General features: G+C 37.5%; 1 protein-coding gene across 1 annotated transcript; it reads left to right on the top strand.

The window, feature by feature from the left end:
- Window positions 1-536: 536 nt before the first annotated feature.
- Window positions 537-16,188, top strand: LOC140755239 (calcium-independent phospholipase A2-gamma). The gene is made up of 10 exons (XM_073090470.1): window positions 537-1,118; window positions 7,044-7,381; window positions 9,441-9,578; window positions 9,946-10,035; window positions 10,560-10,758; window positions 11,201-11,287; window positions 11,813-11,931; window positions 12,299-12,493; window positions 13,605-13,836; window positions 14,616-16,188. Exons 1-10 carry the CDS (start codon window positions 998-1,000, stop codon window positions 14,879-14,881), a joined length of 1,785 nt encoding a protein of 594 aa, XP_072946571.1. The 5' UTR covers window positions 537-997; the 3' UTR covers window positions 14,882-16,188.
- The last annotated feature ends 923 nt before the right edge of the window (window positions 16,189-17,111 follow it).

Below are 17,111 nucleotides of genomic sequence, written 5' to 3'. Positions count from 1 at the left end.
ATGAAGTAATTAAAGCCAAATATTAAGGAATTTTAGGCACCTAAGTATGCTGACGCTTATGGCTTGGTGACACTGACGAATTGCAAATGATTCGCTAAATTAAGCACTGATCAATGCCGATCGCTGTTTGATTAGATGGCAGGAACAATTATTGTGGCATTCATTTTATATTATTTTTTCAATTTCAAAAGCACCTAACATAGTTCAAGTCGAATAATAAATTTTTAAATATAAATCAAATCGTTTGTATCAAGAAGAATATCTCTTTAGTAGACACTTGTATAAATTGGAGAATTCAATTAAAAAATGCGCGTAAAGGTCTTAGGATATATCAAAGAATGATATGAAGGTTAGTAATGCATGAATTCCAAAAAAAACAGCTCATACTGTGTATCACCGGGTTCGTTGAAACACTTGGAACTGTTACAAGACAAGATCATACGATGTTTGTTTACTACCGCGCCACACCATTGAGCCAAGCGAGAGGTGTGGCTTGCAATCTATTCGCGTAACAAACAAAACATGTTTGTCTAGTGCTATTTAATATGCAGCCGTTTTATCGTCACCTCAGTATGAAATCAACTCTCAAGCGAATCAGTGCGGATATTAATCTTTGCTTATCAATGCGAAAATAGTGAACCGATTTTGTTTGTTATGATTTGCTTCAGTTGGTAGCATTGATCGCGCGATTTTACGTCAGTGGGGTGATCTGTCATTGATCTATTTTTATTATTGCGAATATTTTAATTTATTTGCCAAGAGCCTAGACTAAAATTTTGGCTCATTCGATTCGAGGACTAACTATATGTGACTGTTGCCTTCGGGCTTAAGTCTGTGCGATTTTAACTGTTCTACGGAAAGTGAATACTTAATAAAGTTGAATACAACTTGCGTACGTGACTGCAACTCACATAATTTCATTTACTGTTATTGTTATTAGTGCTTTTAATTATTATAGAAGTTTAGTGTATTATTGTGAAGAAGATAATTTAATAAAATGTCGTCGTTCGGCAGCCAGTGGCGAATAATTCGCCACTATCTCTCCATTTCTAATTTGAATGCAGAAGTTGAGAAATTAGTTCAGAAGATCAAGCCAGCGACTCCGGAACAGTGGGAAAGTGAGTTGAATATTTGGACTTGTGTTAAATATTTTTTCTTTTTCTTTAGTAACATAGAAAACAATAGGTTTATAAATTAAATCTTAGGTTTGCTTGAAACTTTTTTAAATTTTAAACAACAATTTAGCTTGTAATACAATAGAATCAATAAATAACAAAAACAATTGTACATAGGACTACAGTACAAAATTTCTGATTTTTTTGAGTTAAGCATTTAAATTTTATAGATAATTTAAATCATTTATGGATTGGAAATTTGAGACTTACTTAGTGCACACATAGCATAGATGTATTCTTTGTAACTTTTAGACATAACTTATAATAATAGTAATTATATAACATAGGAATTATTATTTTTTATTTCTTTAAGGTGCTAAAATATAATAAGAATAGAATATAATTCTCCATATGCACCATTGTCTTACATATGACTATTCAGTGTGAAGCACTGCTGTGTTCTGATTTGAAGGGTTTGGTAAGGAAGAGACACTTATATTTTTTTTTTTTTTTTTTTACTTATGTTCTTTATGCGATCTGTTTCTTGTGAACATTCAGCATAGGGTTACGGATTTATATGTTTGACTTGGGGGGCAGTCAGTCCAGCGACATACGCCCCTTGTGTTTATCATTCCCTACAAATCTCTAGGGGACTTTCTTTTCAGCCTTTTGAATGTTGAGGTGTTATTCATTAAGTGTTTAGTCAGTCTATTTGGATGGTTTTCTATTCTATTCCTGTAGGATTTCATTGAGTGCTTGATCTCTTCTTGGACTGTTCTGATTTGAAGGTCGTGGTGTAATTGTTGGTTTGTTATAAACCATGGAGCGTCTGTAATGATCCTTAGCATTTTAGACTGAAACCTCTGGAGTATTTCAAGGTTGGAGTTGGCGGCTGTGCCCCAGAGTTGGATTCCGTAAGTCCAGATTGGTTTAAGGATACACTTGTATATTAGGAGTTTGTTTTCCATTAACAGCTGTGACTTTTTTCCAAGCATCCAATACATTTTCCTCAATTGGATTCCCAGTGCTTTTCGCTTGGTGAAGATGTGTTTCCTCCAGGTGAGACGGCGATCAAGATAAAGTCCAAGGTATTTGACTTCATGTGCTTGGGGTATTTGTACTCCGTTGAGCTTCACGGGGGGACACGTTTCGCGTCGCGTTGTAAAGGTTACCTGAACTGACTTTGTTTCGTTAGCTTTTATCCGCCAGGTAGTTAGCCAATCTGTGATGCTGTTTAGAGAGCGCTGTAACATGTTACTTGCTTGTGCTGGTTCATCATGGGCAGTTAAGGCCGCGGTGTCATCGGCAAAAGTACCTATTACGACGCCATCTGTTGTTGGTAAGTCTGCAGTGAAGATTAGGTATAGGATGGGGCCAAGCACACTTCCTTGTGGTACCCCCGCATGGGCTCTGTGCAGTTTGGATATTTGTTCACCCTGCTTGACGTAAAAAAATCTGTCAGACAGATACGATTTTAGTGAAATGTAATAGTTTATTGGGAGGTGTTTTTTTATTTTGTACAATAAACCTGTGTGCCAGACTTTATCAAAGGCCTGTGATATGTCGAGAAATGCTGCACAGCAATATTTCTTATTTTCGAAACCCTTGTGTATTTCTTCTACTAGTCTATGTACCTGTTCAATAGTCCCATGTTTTTTTCTGAAGCCAAATTGGTGGTCGGGTATGATCTTATTTTGTATGATTACGGTGTTTAGTCGCTTTAGAAAAAGTATTTCCATTACTTTTGACAGGATAGGCAGTAAGCTGATCGGTCTGTAGGAAGATGTATCTTCAGGTGCTTTACCAGGTTTAAGAATCATTTTAATTTCAGCTACTTTCCATTGCGGAGGGAAGATACCTCTGGTCATTATGCAGTTGAATAGGAGCGTCAGAAAGCGTATTGCTATTTCGGGTAGTTCGCGCAGTATCTTTGCAGTAATTAGATCGTATCCCGGGGCCTTATTCTGTTTTAGGTTTTTAATTGTTTCTATCACCTCACACTTCTTAATCTTTTCAATTGGCAGGTCAAGTTGGTAAGGTTGATCAAGAAAGTCACTGATTTCGTCACTATTGGTTTCCGATGGGTTTGGTACAAAGACATCAGCTAGATGAGAGGCAAAGGCTTCCCCTTTCTCTAAGTCGGTTTTTGCCCAGAATCCGTCTTTTCTGCGTATCGGCGGATTGGTAGCAGTAGGTCTTTTGAGTCTCTGGGTGGCTTTCCAAAGAGAATAGTCACTAGCAGCCGTAGCTTCCAGATTACGTAGATGGTTCTGTACATTTCCGTTTCTTTCTGTTGCAATAAGTTTTTTAAGTTTTGTTGTTAGGTAGTTCAATCGTGTTTTGTCTCTGTTGTATCTGGTTATTTGCCATAATTTACGGGCCTGTCTTTTTTCTGCTACTAGTTCACGGATGGACTTTGAGCATTCTGGTTCTGTGTGTTTCTTAATAGCTGGAGTGCTCTCCCAAGCGGCATTTTGGACGCATTCGTTGAAATGTTCAACAGCTGCCATGAAGTCAGTTTCTGTTTTAAGAGACAGGTTGGTATTAATCTTAGATTCCACTATGGAGCGGAACTTGTCCCAATTGGTCCTGCGGTCATATAGCCTTACTGTGGGTTTAACGCGTGTATATTTCAGAGATACCTCTAGCAGAACTACGCTATGATCAGATGAAAGCTCTTGTAAGGAAGTACATTTGAAACAATTAGTAGGAATCCCCTTTACAACACTAAAGTCTACCAAGTCTGGGACTTTTTTTGGGTCGGTGGGCCAGTAAGTTGGTTCTCCATTCGATATTGTGTTCAGGTGTAGGTTATTTATAGCGGCCTGTAGTTGCCGTCCTTTGGGGGTTGTTAGGCGAGAGCCCCATAGAGTGTTTTTGGAGTTGTAGTCTCCACCTGCTATAAACCTTGGTCCTAGGGTTTTGAAGAAGTCGATATATTCTTCTTTTTTGATCACATGTTTTGGGGGGGAATATAGTGCGGTGATAGTCAAATGTCCTCGCCAATCTTCAACAACAATGCTTGTGGCTTGTATCTTAGGAGTTCTAAATGGTTCGGTCTCATGGTGTCTTATATTACTCTTGATGAGAATCGCTGATCCTCCATGTGCCGTACAGTCTGGATGCATGGTTTGATAGAATTTGTAGTTGTTGATTCTGAGGTAGTTTTTATTTGTGAAATGAGTTTCTGACACTAGCAGGATGTCAATTTTGTTTATTTTCAGAAATGTCTCCACTTCTGGGACATGTTGTGAGAGCCCATTTGCATTCCAAAGGGCTATTTTTAATGGACTGAATTTGTTACTTTGGTCATGATTTCCATTAGGAGATTTGTCATTGTGCTTAATTGCTGCATTAGTTGTGACATAGTATTCAAGATTACTTTCATGTCATTGTTGTTGGTTTTGACTTCTATTGCTTCATTTGGGTTTGGTTTGTTAGTAGGTAGCGGTGGATGTAGAGATTTATTGCATATTAATGCTTGCTTGTATGGTGGTTGGTCTTGTTGTCCAGTGGTATTTTCTGCGTGGTTTGAATGGTTTACGGGGCGCGTTTTCTGACGATGCTTTGCTGGATGGGTAGGGTATTTGATTTTTTGTAGCTCCTTGTATACTGTGCAACCCTTATAGTTTGCTGGATGGTTGCCATCACACAGTATACATTTTACTGAGTCTGATCTTTCTTTGCGTTCGCATTTTGAAGATGCATGATCTCCCGCGCATTTTATACATTTGGGCTGCCTATAACAATATTTTTTTGTGTGTCCATATTGTTGGCAATTGCTACATTGAGGAATTTCTCGTTTAGGTCTTGGTGGTTCGAAAGTAACTCTACAGTGTAGAAGACTTTTGATGTTGTAAATGTCTTTATTATTGTTATTTGATTCCACTTCTATGAAGTGCATCGGTAGTGATTTTTTTGTAATTCTTTGTTTGACATTCCAGATGTTAGTAACTTTATGTCCTTGCATTTCTAATTCAGCTTTTATTTCTTCTGTGTCTGTAGAGGGGTGAAGGTTTTTGAGTACTACTTTGAAACAGCGGTCTTGTTTGGGTCTGTAAGTATAGAATTCTGTGTTTTTTTCTTGCAAATTTTTAACTATTTTTATATAAGATTCAGTAGACTTGGGCTGTATTCTAACTTGGTCGTTACGAAGAATTTTTACTTCATAGTTGTCGGCTGCTACCTCATCAAGCATTTTTAGCAGTGGTTGGATAATGCTGACCCGATCAACATATATGGGTGGGGCTTTAGCAGGTTTTTCAACGGTGTCAGTGGTTTGTTCTGTTTGCGTGTCAACGCTTAGGTCGGAGAACCTATTTGAGGTTGGTATTGGTTGGCTTAGCCAGTAAGTGTCAAGTTTCTTTTGTTTAAAGGCTTGATTTCCTTCAGGACTTTCCCGTTGTCTTTTTCTTTCAGGCGCTGTTTTCCATTGATCGCCGTCAGCTGTTTTAATGATTTCCAAGTCCATATTGGCTGGCGTGATGTTATCCAGATTACTCAGTGACTGTGTCCTAGTCTTGTTAAAGAATGATTTGTGGAAAATCTGTTGAGTTAGTGTGTTACTTTGGGTTTCTTTAGGTTGAGAAGAGAGAGGTTTTTGTTTTTCATTATTATTATCCATATCCATTTTGTTCCCACGAGTAGGGTCGATTATAACAGGTCGCACATAGGGTGACGCCCATTCCCATGTGAAGGCACTATACAACAATGTGAGCCAGGTCCATTGAGGTTGGCGCTCGCGACTGATAACCCATCAGCCATTCATCCTTTTGACACGTTTCCCATCGTAGGATTCGGGTGAATTTTTATAGAGGCTTTCTACCTCTTGGCTCGGGCGGCTAAGCCAGAGCCCCCGATTTCGCTTGGGACAGTGCGAAGTTGCGGGTTGCATAGGTCATTTCCTACCTATGCTGTTACACGATCGGGTTGATTGACCGTCGCCCGATGCTCGACGTTGACCTTTTACGGTTGGTTTGGTCTTTCCTGCTGCAACCAACCCTCCTCCTTTTTCATACGGGCTTGGGACCGTCATTGGCTGATTTGAAGGGTTTGGTAAGGAAGAGACACTTATATAAGGCATTTCTAGTTAGTCTTCAGTGGTGCCCGACATCTATGGCTGACCTTAGATAGGACTCTTATCCTATCTGGGGTTCGTGATCCATAGATATCCATGGACAGCAGTAGCCACTTACCATCAGGTGCACTGCTAGTAAGTTTGCTACTTCTGTAATAAAATAAAATCAAATAAAAAAAATTGAATTTGAAATCAGTTATTATACATTCAGAAATACACATGAAATAAATTTACAAATAAACTGATACAAATAGTATTATTAATTATTATATCCCAATTATCTTATTAATTTTAGTCGACAGGAACTATTTGGCAAGAGTAATAAAAACATTATAGTTATTTTTAGGTATCCGATTAGTTATTACGTCGTAAGAATTTATTTGCAAACGGTACATTATGTACCTTATTATGTATGTATGTACCTTATGTACATTATTTATTATATACATTATGTATATATGTAACTTTACAGTTTATATTATCAATTAATTTCTTATAACTTATAATATATGCAAGACCTAATTACATTTATTTTAAAATCTATATATATATGCACAAAGGAATATTATAATATGAAACAATGTACATAAAAAAACTGTTTAAAGAATAAAAAAAAAATTGATTCTATAAATTGATTTTGATTATATATTTTAATGCCATGATTGAATGATTCACCATATTTTTAGTATTTTTTTTTTATTAAAAAACTAAATGGATTGAGGACTCTATGAATTATATAATTGAAACATTATATTATGTTTTTCAAAATACATATTTAAATTAAACACTAAATCTAGTAATATTGTGATATTTAACATGATTCTACAATAAATAAAATTCGTCTATTTCAGACCTTATCAAGAAATTTGAGAAGGCTGTTTCCGCAAAGTTAACCCAAGGTGTTGAACCGGCGAAGATTACGGGTCCGAATACGACTGAACACACGTTGAACGCCACAACAGTGGAGGAGGCTGGTACTAAAGTTGACACAAAAGTCGAAACCAAAGTGAGAGTAGATAAAATTGACAAGGCTGAGGAGAAAATCCCTCAGGGGGGCTTAACAGTGGGTTCGGAAGCCAAGGAGATCACCTTTGAGAGTTTCTGGCAGGGGATCAAATTGAAAACGGATTTGCACTTTGGTAAAATATCGGAGCCCGGCTGGAAGTCCAATCGGCCTATTGTCACTAAGGTACGTAATCTATTTTATTTTATATAGTACAAAGATAATGTAACTTTAAAAGTCCTTCATGGCTTAGTGGTGGGAAAATTGGCACTTTACACATCAAAATTTCGAAGAGATGTGCGTATTACAATAAATTATAAATGTTGTAATGGTGAAAAAACATTGTGACGAAACATACATACATTTAAAAAAATCTTAGATATTTGTGAAATATTAAAATGGAGATGAATAAACTGCAACTTTATATGATCTTTGGGTATCTGGATGACTTATAAATCAAATAAGATTTCTGCTTATAGTTCATTAGACACACTAATGTCTTGGATATGATTTCTAGTTCTCGTTCTGTGTGTTCAAAGCCCCCATGACACAGGTCATGCTATTGTAGAGTTATACCAATTGTTCATGAAATATGGTAGTCCAAACTAAACAAATATGAATACTGTATGTGGCATGTGCTAACATTAAGAACAATTTTATTATTTGATGATAGTTCAATTTTACCTGATTTTTGACCTTTTAACATCATATTGTCGCCGTCGTCATCCCATTACTACCCACTGCTGGGCACGGGTTTCCTCTCATAATGAGAAGGTTTAGATGCTGACCAAGTACATATTTGTAGACTTCACATACCTTTGAAATCGATTTTTTTAGATTTCTCAGGTATGCAGGTTTCCTCGCGATGTTTTTCTTAACTGTTAAAGCACACACATAACTTTGAAAAATCGAAGGTACATGCCAGGAAATTAAACCTCGAACCCCTCTATTGAGGTACTAAGTCACAACCATTAGGCTATTACTGCAAAAACAATTTTATTTAATAATTCAGTGACCTTTTAACATCACATGGCAATCTATGCAAACATTCTTATCATAATGTCCCAGTAAATAATCTGACACAATAAGCATATCAATGTTTTGATATAATAATGTGTGATAACGTCAAAAGAAAGTATTATGAACGTTTGGACAATTCTATCTTATCTTAGGTTTTTATGATCTTCCTACAAACAATGTTTATCTCTTTAAACGGTCTACTTAACCGTGAGGCAAGATAAAATATATTTGTTGAAGCGGAAGTTAAATTGTATGGAAATACCTAAGAGGTCTTTACAATGTTCTGAAAGTTACGTAGAATGCATAAATATAAAACCTTACATTACTTTCTGAATCTGAAGGTGGTAGTACCTCTGTAGCTCGATTTCATTGGCAGCAATCTTCAATAAATTTAAATATAACAGTCTGATTAAATAAAATTTTAATAAACAACACACAAATTCAAAATTGAGTACAATGAGAACAAAGTTATTTATTCAGCAGTTTATATATTTCGCTTCATTAAAAGTACATTTCGCATGAGTTTTTAAGATTATAAATGTAATACATATAATGAGTTAGATACCAAATTAGACCACCGATAGAAATGATTGATGAGTTTGTTGCTCTTGCTGATAATAATATGATAATTTATAATATACTAAGTATGCTATGTAGCTATAGTTTTTTACAAGGGAATTGATTTTATAACTACTTATACAAATGAAAATTTGTTGTTCAGATTAAGAGACTAGTGCACTGTAGGGGGCCGAAATAAATGTCCTTTTAAATTTGTTCACGAACAAAATGAAGGACCATTTTGTTCGTGAACAAATTTACTCTTTGATTTGTTTTATATTCGCCTATGCTCTGGTGTGCCCGGACACCTCAGAAGAATTTTGTAACGGAAACGGTTTTGCTGAAGCGTTACGTTAATCCTTGTCGATTTATAGATATGATACAATACAATATGATATGATATTTATTTAAAATGATATTTATTTTTTTAGTATTTCCACCAAAAAACTTCTTACGTGTGTACATAAGTATAGTCCGCGCCAAACTGCTAGTCCGCTCTGAAGTTGTTGCGAGCAAGTGTAATCAGACAATATGCTATGGCGACGCGATTCATTTTTATATTCAGAGCGGACTAGCAGTTTTAGGCAGACTATACATAAGTTCATCCACAGTATTTTATCAATAAAAATATTACATCTTAATAATATTTTTATTATATTTGTTACAGACTTCCATCCATTCCCGGACAGCGTATGTCATTTCAGCTATAGTTACAGCTGAAACGCCGGAGTGCCTGTACAAACGCACGGAACACTTCATCGACCATCTGAAGCAGTATCCCGAAGCTAGAGATTATGCTATAAAGGTAAATAAAGATTTTAAAATATATATTGGAGTTCAGTATATTTAATTATAGTACTTTTGTACATAAACCAGAGATATTGGATTGGTTATTATCTAATTTATAATAGATGTATTTAGGACTCAAATGTTCAATTTGGCCTTTGTCACTTATAAGCCTGCTAACTTTGGTTAACTTTGGATTACATATATTAAAAAAATTTGATTATCCAAACAGAGAGACAGGGTCAAAAGGAAAGGTGAAAATATAAAAAGTGGCTGTTTATTTTGAATCGAATAGGAATAGGATTTTTTTATTTATTGGGTTCAACAACATAAGGTCAAACTGAATTATTGGGTGAGATTAAATGCTATCTTTTTTATTATCGCAGGAGGGTGCAGTGAGGGCGTTATTACGAGTACAACACAAGATAAAGGATGACACAAGTGCATCTGTGGACGTTAAAGGGATTGTTAATGAGGTAAGATTGATTAAATCTCAGTATTTAATGCACATGTGCATCAAATAAATGTTTGAAAGTTTCACACCTATTCTAGTGTGAAGCAGTTTTTGTGTTTCGAAGGAAGGACTTAAGGCGGCCATTTTAGTTCTCAGGAGTGGAAATGCATCTGTGATTGTCCTCAAGTAGACTACTGTTCTGTATGAAGTTAGTTACATACATCGTTTGTTGGCAGTGACCACTAAGCATTAGATGGATTATTCATTTTTTACATTTAAAATATAAAATAGTATAAGAAATTAGAAACGCACAAGAAAAAAGTATATCCTGACGATTCTGATGAGGAGAATGGGAAGTTATTAAAATCATGTATTGTCATCGGTTCTTGATAATTGTTCAAAATTATGAAATAATAATCTAACCTAACCTAACCATTCAAAATGGGTATAAATCGAGTTCAAAGATTCTGTTACATACTCAGATACATACATAAAGGTGAAGCTAATAAAAGCATAGTAAAAATAATAACAATTTTCTCTTTCCAGGCTTTAGCGTTAATGGGCTACACGGGCCCTACCAAAGGCCCCGGCCCCAATATCCTATCGATCGACGGCGGTGGCATCCGAGGCATCATTGCCATAGAGATTCTGAGGCACCTGGAGCGGTTGACGGGCAAACAAGTGCAGGACATGTTCGACTACATCATCGGTGTCAGTACCGGTGCTATAATCGCTGCTGTTATTGGTTAGTGTTACCTTACATTGTAGTATTCCTAACAATGATTGTAGTATTATTTAGCTCGTTAACGCACCACGACAGTGATAGCCTAGTGGTTAAGAAACTCGGCCTCTCAATCAAGGTGTCCGAGGTTCAAAACCCAAGAATGCACTGATTTTTCAAAGTGTGTATTAGAAATTAATTATCACTTAAAAGGTGACGGAAAACATAGTAAGGAAACATGCACACCTGAAATATTTATTAAAAAAAAATCTGAAAAGCATGTGAAATTTACCAATAAGAACTTGGCCTGTCTGAAACTGCGAAAAATCAAAAAATAATCCTGAAGAAGAATAAGATACTCGTATTTAAAGTAGGAATAGGTGATGGAAACGCATCTTGAAATTAAACTTGGTTAAATGGTTTAAAACTTCTAGAATTTTGTTTAAACAGAGTATTTTCGTTCCAGGAAGCGGCGTGGGTAATTTGGAAACTGCGAATCAGATGTACCTGACATTGTCCAAGAAAATGTTCGGCAACACTTCTCTCATAAGTGGTAAGTTTTCATATGTTAAGTACCACTGCCATGAACTCTTTAAATTAAATATTAGATAAGTAGATTTTTTATTATTTTTTTAGAAATTATGAACAATAAACTATTTTGTTATAAATGAACTATAATAAAATAGTTTATATTTTTATATAATTTATATTTTTTAAAGTGTAATTTTTGACATTATATATATTATTATTTTAATATACAGCTTCGTATTTTGGCATCTTCAAAACTTGTCGATGCTTCTTGATGATCCCAAAGTTCCCATAGAATTTTTATTTTGCCTTTGGTCCATTTTTTTCTTCCTCTAAGAATAAAAATGGAGCATCTTTAAAGCGCAAAACAGTAGCGTTTATTTACATTTTATTTGCTATTACATTGCTGTTATAAGGCAGAAGTACCACAACCTTCAAACTATAGTTACCAAACTTTTTTAATAACGACCATCCAATCGAAGCAGTAAAATATGACCATATTTAAATTATATAATCAAATTGTATAATTTTATATTATTATTTTTCACAGGTACATCTAGGCTAGTATGGACACACTCATACTACGACACGGATGCGTGGGAGAAAATGCTTCAAGACAACCTCAGGGATTGCACACTGACGGAGTGCAATCGACATAATACACCAAAGGTAAGAGAGGTTGACAGTGTATAAGGGGTATAGTTGTAGATGAAGCTAGTGTCGCGTGTTATAAACTTGTGAATAAAGTAGGGGAGTAATGACTGCCTGTTTTCAAATTGCGTTAGTATGATTTTTCGCTGCGAACTAGCTTATTAAATAATTTAGGTGGAGCATTTCCAGATGGCTCTAGTCACTATCATTAATCCATTAATGTACCACTGCTGGGGATGGGTCTTCTCTCATAATGAGATGGATTATTCCATAGTCCACCGCTCTGGCAAAGTGCGAATTGGTAGACTTCACATATCTTTGAATTTCATTTTTCTAAGATGCCGCTAGTATCTCACATTTACCCACCGTAATCTTTGTACCCCAGATGGCGCTAGTGTCGTGCGTGGTGAACTCCGGCTCCCGCCTGGCGCCGTTCCTGTTCCGCACGTACGAGTGCGGGTTCCGCGTGCGCTCCGTGTTCGCGGGCAGCTCGCGCGCGCGCGTCTGGCACGCCGTGCGCGCCTCCGCCGCCGCGCCCACGTACTTCAGCGAGTTCCGCCACGACGGGCTGCTGCACCAGGTGGGTGACGTCACAACTACGTGACGAGGCGTGCGTGCGCTCACAGCTGGGTGTGTGACGTCATCACGAGCACCGCGCTAGTCCCCACTAGAGCGCCACCTGCTGCACCAGGTGAGTGACGTCGCAGCTACGTCACGCGGCGTGCGCGCGCTCGCAGCTGAGTGCGTGACGTCATCGCATGCACCGCGCCCCACTAAAGCGCTGCCTGCTGCACCAGGTCAGTGACGTCAGTGTTACGACACTCCGGTGGCGCGTGCTGCCAGCGCCGGATGTGGTACGTCATCATCGCGCCCCACTAGAGCGCTGACCGCTGCACCGGGTACGTGACGTCATAATTAGCACCACGTACTCGTGCTTCGGCAGCTACGAGTACGTAATATTATCACTAGTAATATTCACGCCGTGCGCGCCTCCGCCGCCGCGCCCACGTACTTCAGCGAGTTCCGGCACGACGGGCTGCTGCACCAGGTGGGTGTTACGTCATTGCTACATCGGTGCGCTGGATGTGACCACATCACTGGCGCCGCGCGCCGCACGAGCGCTGTCCCCACCGAGTACGTTACGTCATCAAGCCGCGCTCGCAGCGCTGAGTGCGTGACGTCATCATACCATCGAGGCTCAGGTGCGCGGTCTGCTACGTCAGGTGAGTGTTACGTCAGCACTACGTCACAGAGGATGAGCGCGCCCGCAGCGCCGAGTGAGTGACGTCATCAATAGCGCCACGCGCTTCACTAGAGCGCTGTCCGCTGCACCAGGTATGTGACGTCATAAATAAACCGCGCCATGAACGCGGGCAGTATCGCGTGTGTGACGTCATCGCTCGAACCACTTGCCCAACTATAGCGCTGCCTGTTGCACTAGGTATGTGACGTCATCAGTAACACCGTACCACGAGCGCCGGTAGTATCGCGTGCGTCACGTCATCTCTACCTTGCGCGCACGCTGGTCTGTAATATAACCAGTTACATGACGTCACTACTGCCATACAAACGCTGCTGCTGCCGAATGGGTGACGTCATCACTGACACATGCCATTGAAGATTTATTGAAAAAAATTATAACAAGTTAATAACATACAACATAGAAAATTGAAATATTATTTTCTTTGCAGGATGGCGGCATAATGGTAAACAATCCGACAGGCGTCGGTCTTCACGAAGCGAAACTGTTGTTCGGAGAGAAATCCCTCAAGAATGGAACAATAATATCAGTTGGTACCGGCAAGGCGTTGACCAAACACCTTGATTATGAGTCGCTGAGTAAGGGAATGAGTAAGGACACCACGGGAACCAGTTGGAAGGACAAGTTTAATAAGATTCTGGATTCTGCTACTGATACTGAAGGTTTGTATTAAGGAATTTATATATACATAGGAAGGAGTCTCAGAGTGAGACAGTTTAAGCCATAGTGTACTACTCTGGCCAGGTGCGGATTGATAGACTTTGCACACCTTTGAGATTTTTTTCTTTAACACAATTTCAGGTTTATAGGTTTCCTTAGAATGTGTATGTTTACTGTTAAAGCAAGTGCTAATTAATTTCTAATACGCATATAACGTTGAAAATCTTTGAAATAAAAATTGATACTCGACCCACAGATCCACTGATTAAGAAGCCGAGTTTATAGCCGTAGTATAATCTCATATTCACAAATCATCATCATCATCATGATCAACAACCCATTACTGTCCCACTGCTGGGCACGGGTCTCCTCTCATAATGAGAAGCATTAGGCCACAGTCCACCGCGCTGGCCAAGTGCGTATTGCTAGACTTCACATACCTTTGAGGTTTTTTTTTCATCTCTCAGGTAATGCAGGTTTCTCACGATGTTTTCCTTCACCGTTTAGCAAGTGATAATTAATTTATAATACGCACATAACTTTGAAAAATCAGAGGTGCGTGCCTGGGATTTCAACCTCGGACCCCTCGATCGAGAGGCCGGGTTTCTTAACCACTAGGCTATCACTGCTTATATTCACAAATCGATAAGAATTAAATTATTTAATTGTAACGTAACGCGCGTAACCGTTTCCGTAACAAATAGATTATTTTTGTTACGGAAATACTTATTTTCCTTTTTACGACGTATCTAAAAATGTTTCCTTTCAATTATTGTTACAGGAGTACATCTAGTTCTAAACGACTTACTTCCACCGGGCAGCTACTTCAGATTCAACCCTCCACTCATGGAAGAGTGTGCTATGGACGAAATCAACCCTGAAAAGCTGAACAGCATGATCGTGGACACTAATGCCTATATCAGACGAAACCAACACAAGTTTGAACAGGCCGCTGCTATGCTGATCCGACAGCGGTCTATCTTACAACGGCTAGGGGATTATGTTCAACACAGGAGCCTGCTAATGGGCCTCAATCAGAGTAATTGACGGCTAGCCGAGCACGGTCCAAGCTCTGATGGATCACTGCAGTAATGTGGGGAAGACCAACGTATGTTGGTACGAGTGACTTTGTGAACTTAGTGATGGAATCAATTTGATGTTCATTCCGGAATTAAGTAATTGTGTTGGTGCGAGTGACTCTAAGAAGTGATGGAATGGTTCATTTTGATGTTCATTCCGGAATTCAGTGTGTAGTTTTATAGTAGTGGTGCTTAATGTTGTGACTGAAGTTGTCAGGAGTTATGATGAGTTACGAAATGATTTGGGTTGGAGTATGGAATGGTTGAAGTAGGAATTTGTGTGACTTACATATGACACGACTATCTTAGTCCTTGAGAGTAACAACGCAATATGCATCTGTGATTGGCTTCATTGGATAAGAACCTGTTTTATATTTGACGACCCGCGTGGCGGAGCAGTCACCATACCGGTCTGACACGCAGAGGGTCCCGGGTTCGATCCCCAGCCAGACGGATTTCTAAATGATGAATTTAGATTTCTGTTTCTGGGTCTGGGTGTTTGTGTATTTGTCTATGTGTGTGTCCATGGCACCCACGATACAGGGAATCCTAGTGTGGGGCTGTGAGTGTAGAAAGCGTTTGTTTGTTTATATTGAGTTGGCCACATATATCCAAAGGCAGCACGAAATGAAATGTTACAAACTTTTGACTGTATTCATAAACACTTGGCATTTGCTGCAAAATGCAAACATCTACAAACACTTAGCTTCAAAAAGCTTAAAAAGTTACAAGTACTTATAAATCTACACAAATAACTCAAATACTCTAACCATATGTTTGCATTTGTGATGGTTTGGCAAGTATACAGATGTGGTGTAATATACCAGTCATAGTGAGGACAATGTGTGGATGTTATTATAGAAGTGACAATTAGTAAAAAAGTGGCAACAATAATACTTAAACCTAAATCTGATTATAATAATGTAATCTTAAAAAATATTTAATATAATGGCAATAATTGTGTGTAGAGATAGTTATGATGCAGTAATCTAAAATATTGAAAATCTACCAACAAAGTTGGGATAAAATTTACTGCAAATATAATTGTATCGCTTTGAATGCTTGCTATGAATCTTTATCTATTCTTAGTGACTCTCTCTTAATCTCTATGTATTCTTAGAATCTATCTGTAAAACTCAAATTTAGTCTTCTGTACTTCAAAATTAATTTAGTAATGAGGATTGTAATATATTTCCATGTGATAAAATAAAAATATTAGTAATATTTCATCAGAAATAGCGGAAAATATAAGCAGTTTTATAACAGTAATATATTATATTTTGATAGCCGCAGATAGAGCAGTGATAGCCTAATGGTTAAGAAACGCGGCCTCTCGATCGAGGGGTCCGAGGTTCAAATCCCAGGGCACGCACCTCTGATTTTCAAATTAATATGCGTATTAGAAATTAATTATCACTTGCTTAAACGGTGAAGGAAAACACCGTGAGGAAACCTGCATACCTGAGAGATATAAAAAAAAAAAAAAAAAATCTTAAGAGTATGTGAAGTCTACCAATACGCACTTGGCCAGCGCGGTGGACTATGGCCTAATCCTTCTCATTCTGAGAGGAGACCCGTGCACAGCAGTGGGACAGTAATGGGTTGATGATGATGAATATATTATATTTATTGTAGTTACAGAATTGATTATAGGTAATATTATAATATATTAAATAGTAATATATTTCAACCAAAATAACAGGAAATATTAGCAGTTCTAAAGAACGAATATAATTATTAATATATTAATGTGATATTTAGAAGTGTTAATCGAATATTAGCAATAATTATTAATGAATTATTTAGGTTATACTCGAAATGTACAGTCAAATACAAAAATTATGTGACGAATATATTTTTGTGTCTGACTTTTCTTCTTGTGATTCCCATAGTTTTAATATTGCTTATTATTATTTTTTATTTATTGTAATCATGTTATATTAAAAAATATATATAGTTGAAATAAATATTCAAAACATAGAGACCATTTTTGAACTTTTTTGTTATATTTCTGCAATGATCATATAACTTGTTTCAATAAAAAATGTGATTTAAAATGTTGGTATCTGTATTTCTCGCTCGTAAATTAAGAGAAAAACCGAGAGGCGTATAAAAATATCCCCATTTTAAATTACAATCTTTAATGAAACAAGTTATATTATAATACTTGTAAAAATTGAAGATATGCTTCACAATTA

The sequence above is a fragment of the Epargyreus clarus genome, unplaced genomic scaffold (assembly GCF_041222505.1).
Source record: "Epargyreus clarus isolate Ecla_fem2 unplaced genomic scaffold, WU_Ecla_fem_2.2 ptg000032l, whole genome shotgun sequence".
Taxonomy (NCBI): Eukaryota; Metazoa; Arthropoda; class Insecta; order Lepidoptera; family Hesperiidae; genus Epargyreus; species Epargyreus clarus.
Note: the sequence above shows the minus strand (reverse complement) of the source record. Positions and strands in the feature narration are given on the sequence as shown.

Bases quoted from the DNA above. Each gene is read 5' to 3' on its own strand.
- LOC140755239 (XM_073090470.1), top strand. From the start codon at position 998: ATGTCGTCGTTCGGCAGCCAGTGGCGAATAATTCGCCACTATCTCTCC. The intron at 11,288-11,812 runs GTAAGTTTTCAT...TATTTTTCACAG, and splicing joins CAACACTTCTCTCATAAGTG to GTACATCTAGGCTAGTATGG. The intron at 11,932-12,298 runs GTAAGAGAGGTT...TTTGTACCCCAG, and splicing joins ATCGACATAATACACCAAAG to ATGGCGCTAGTGTCGTGCGT.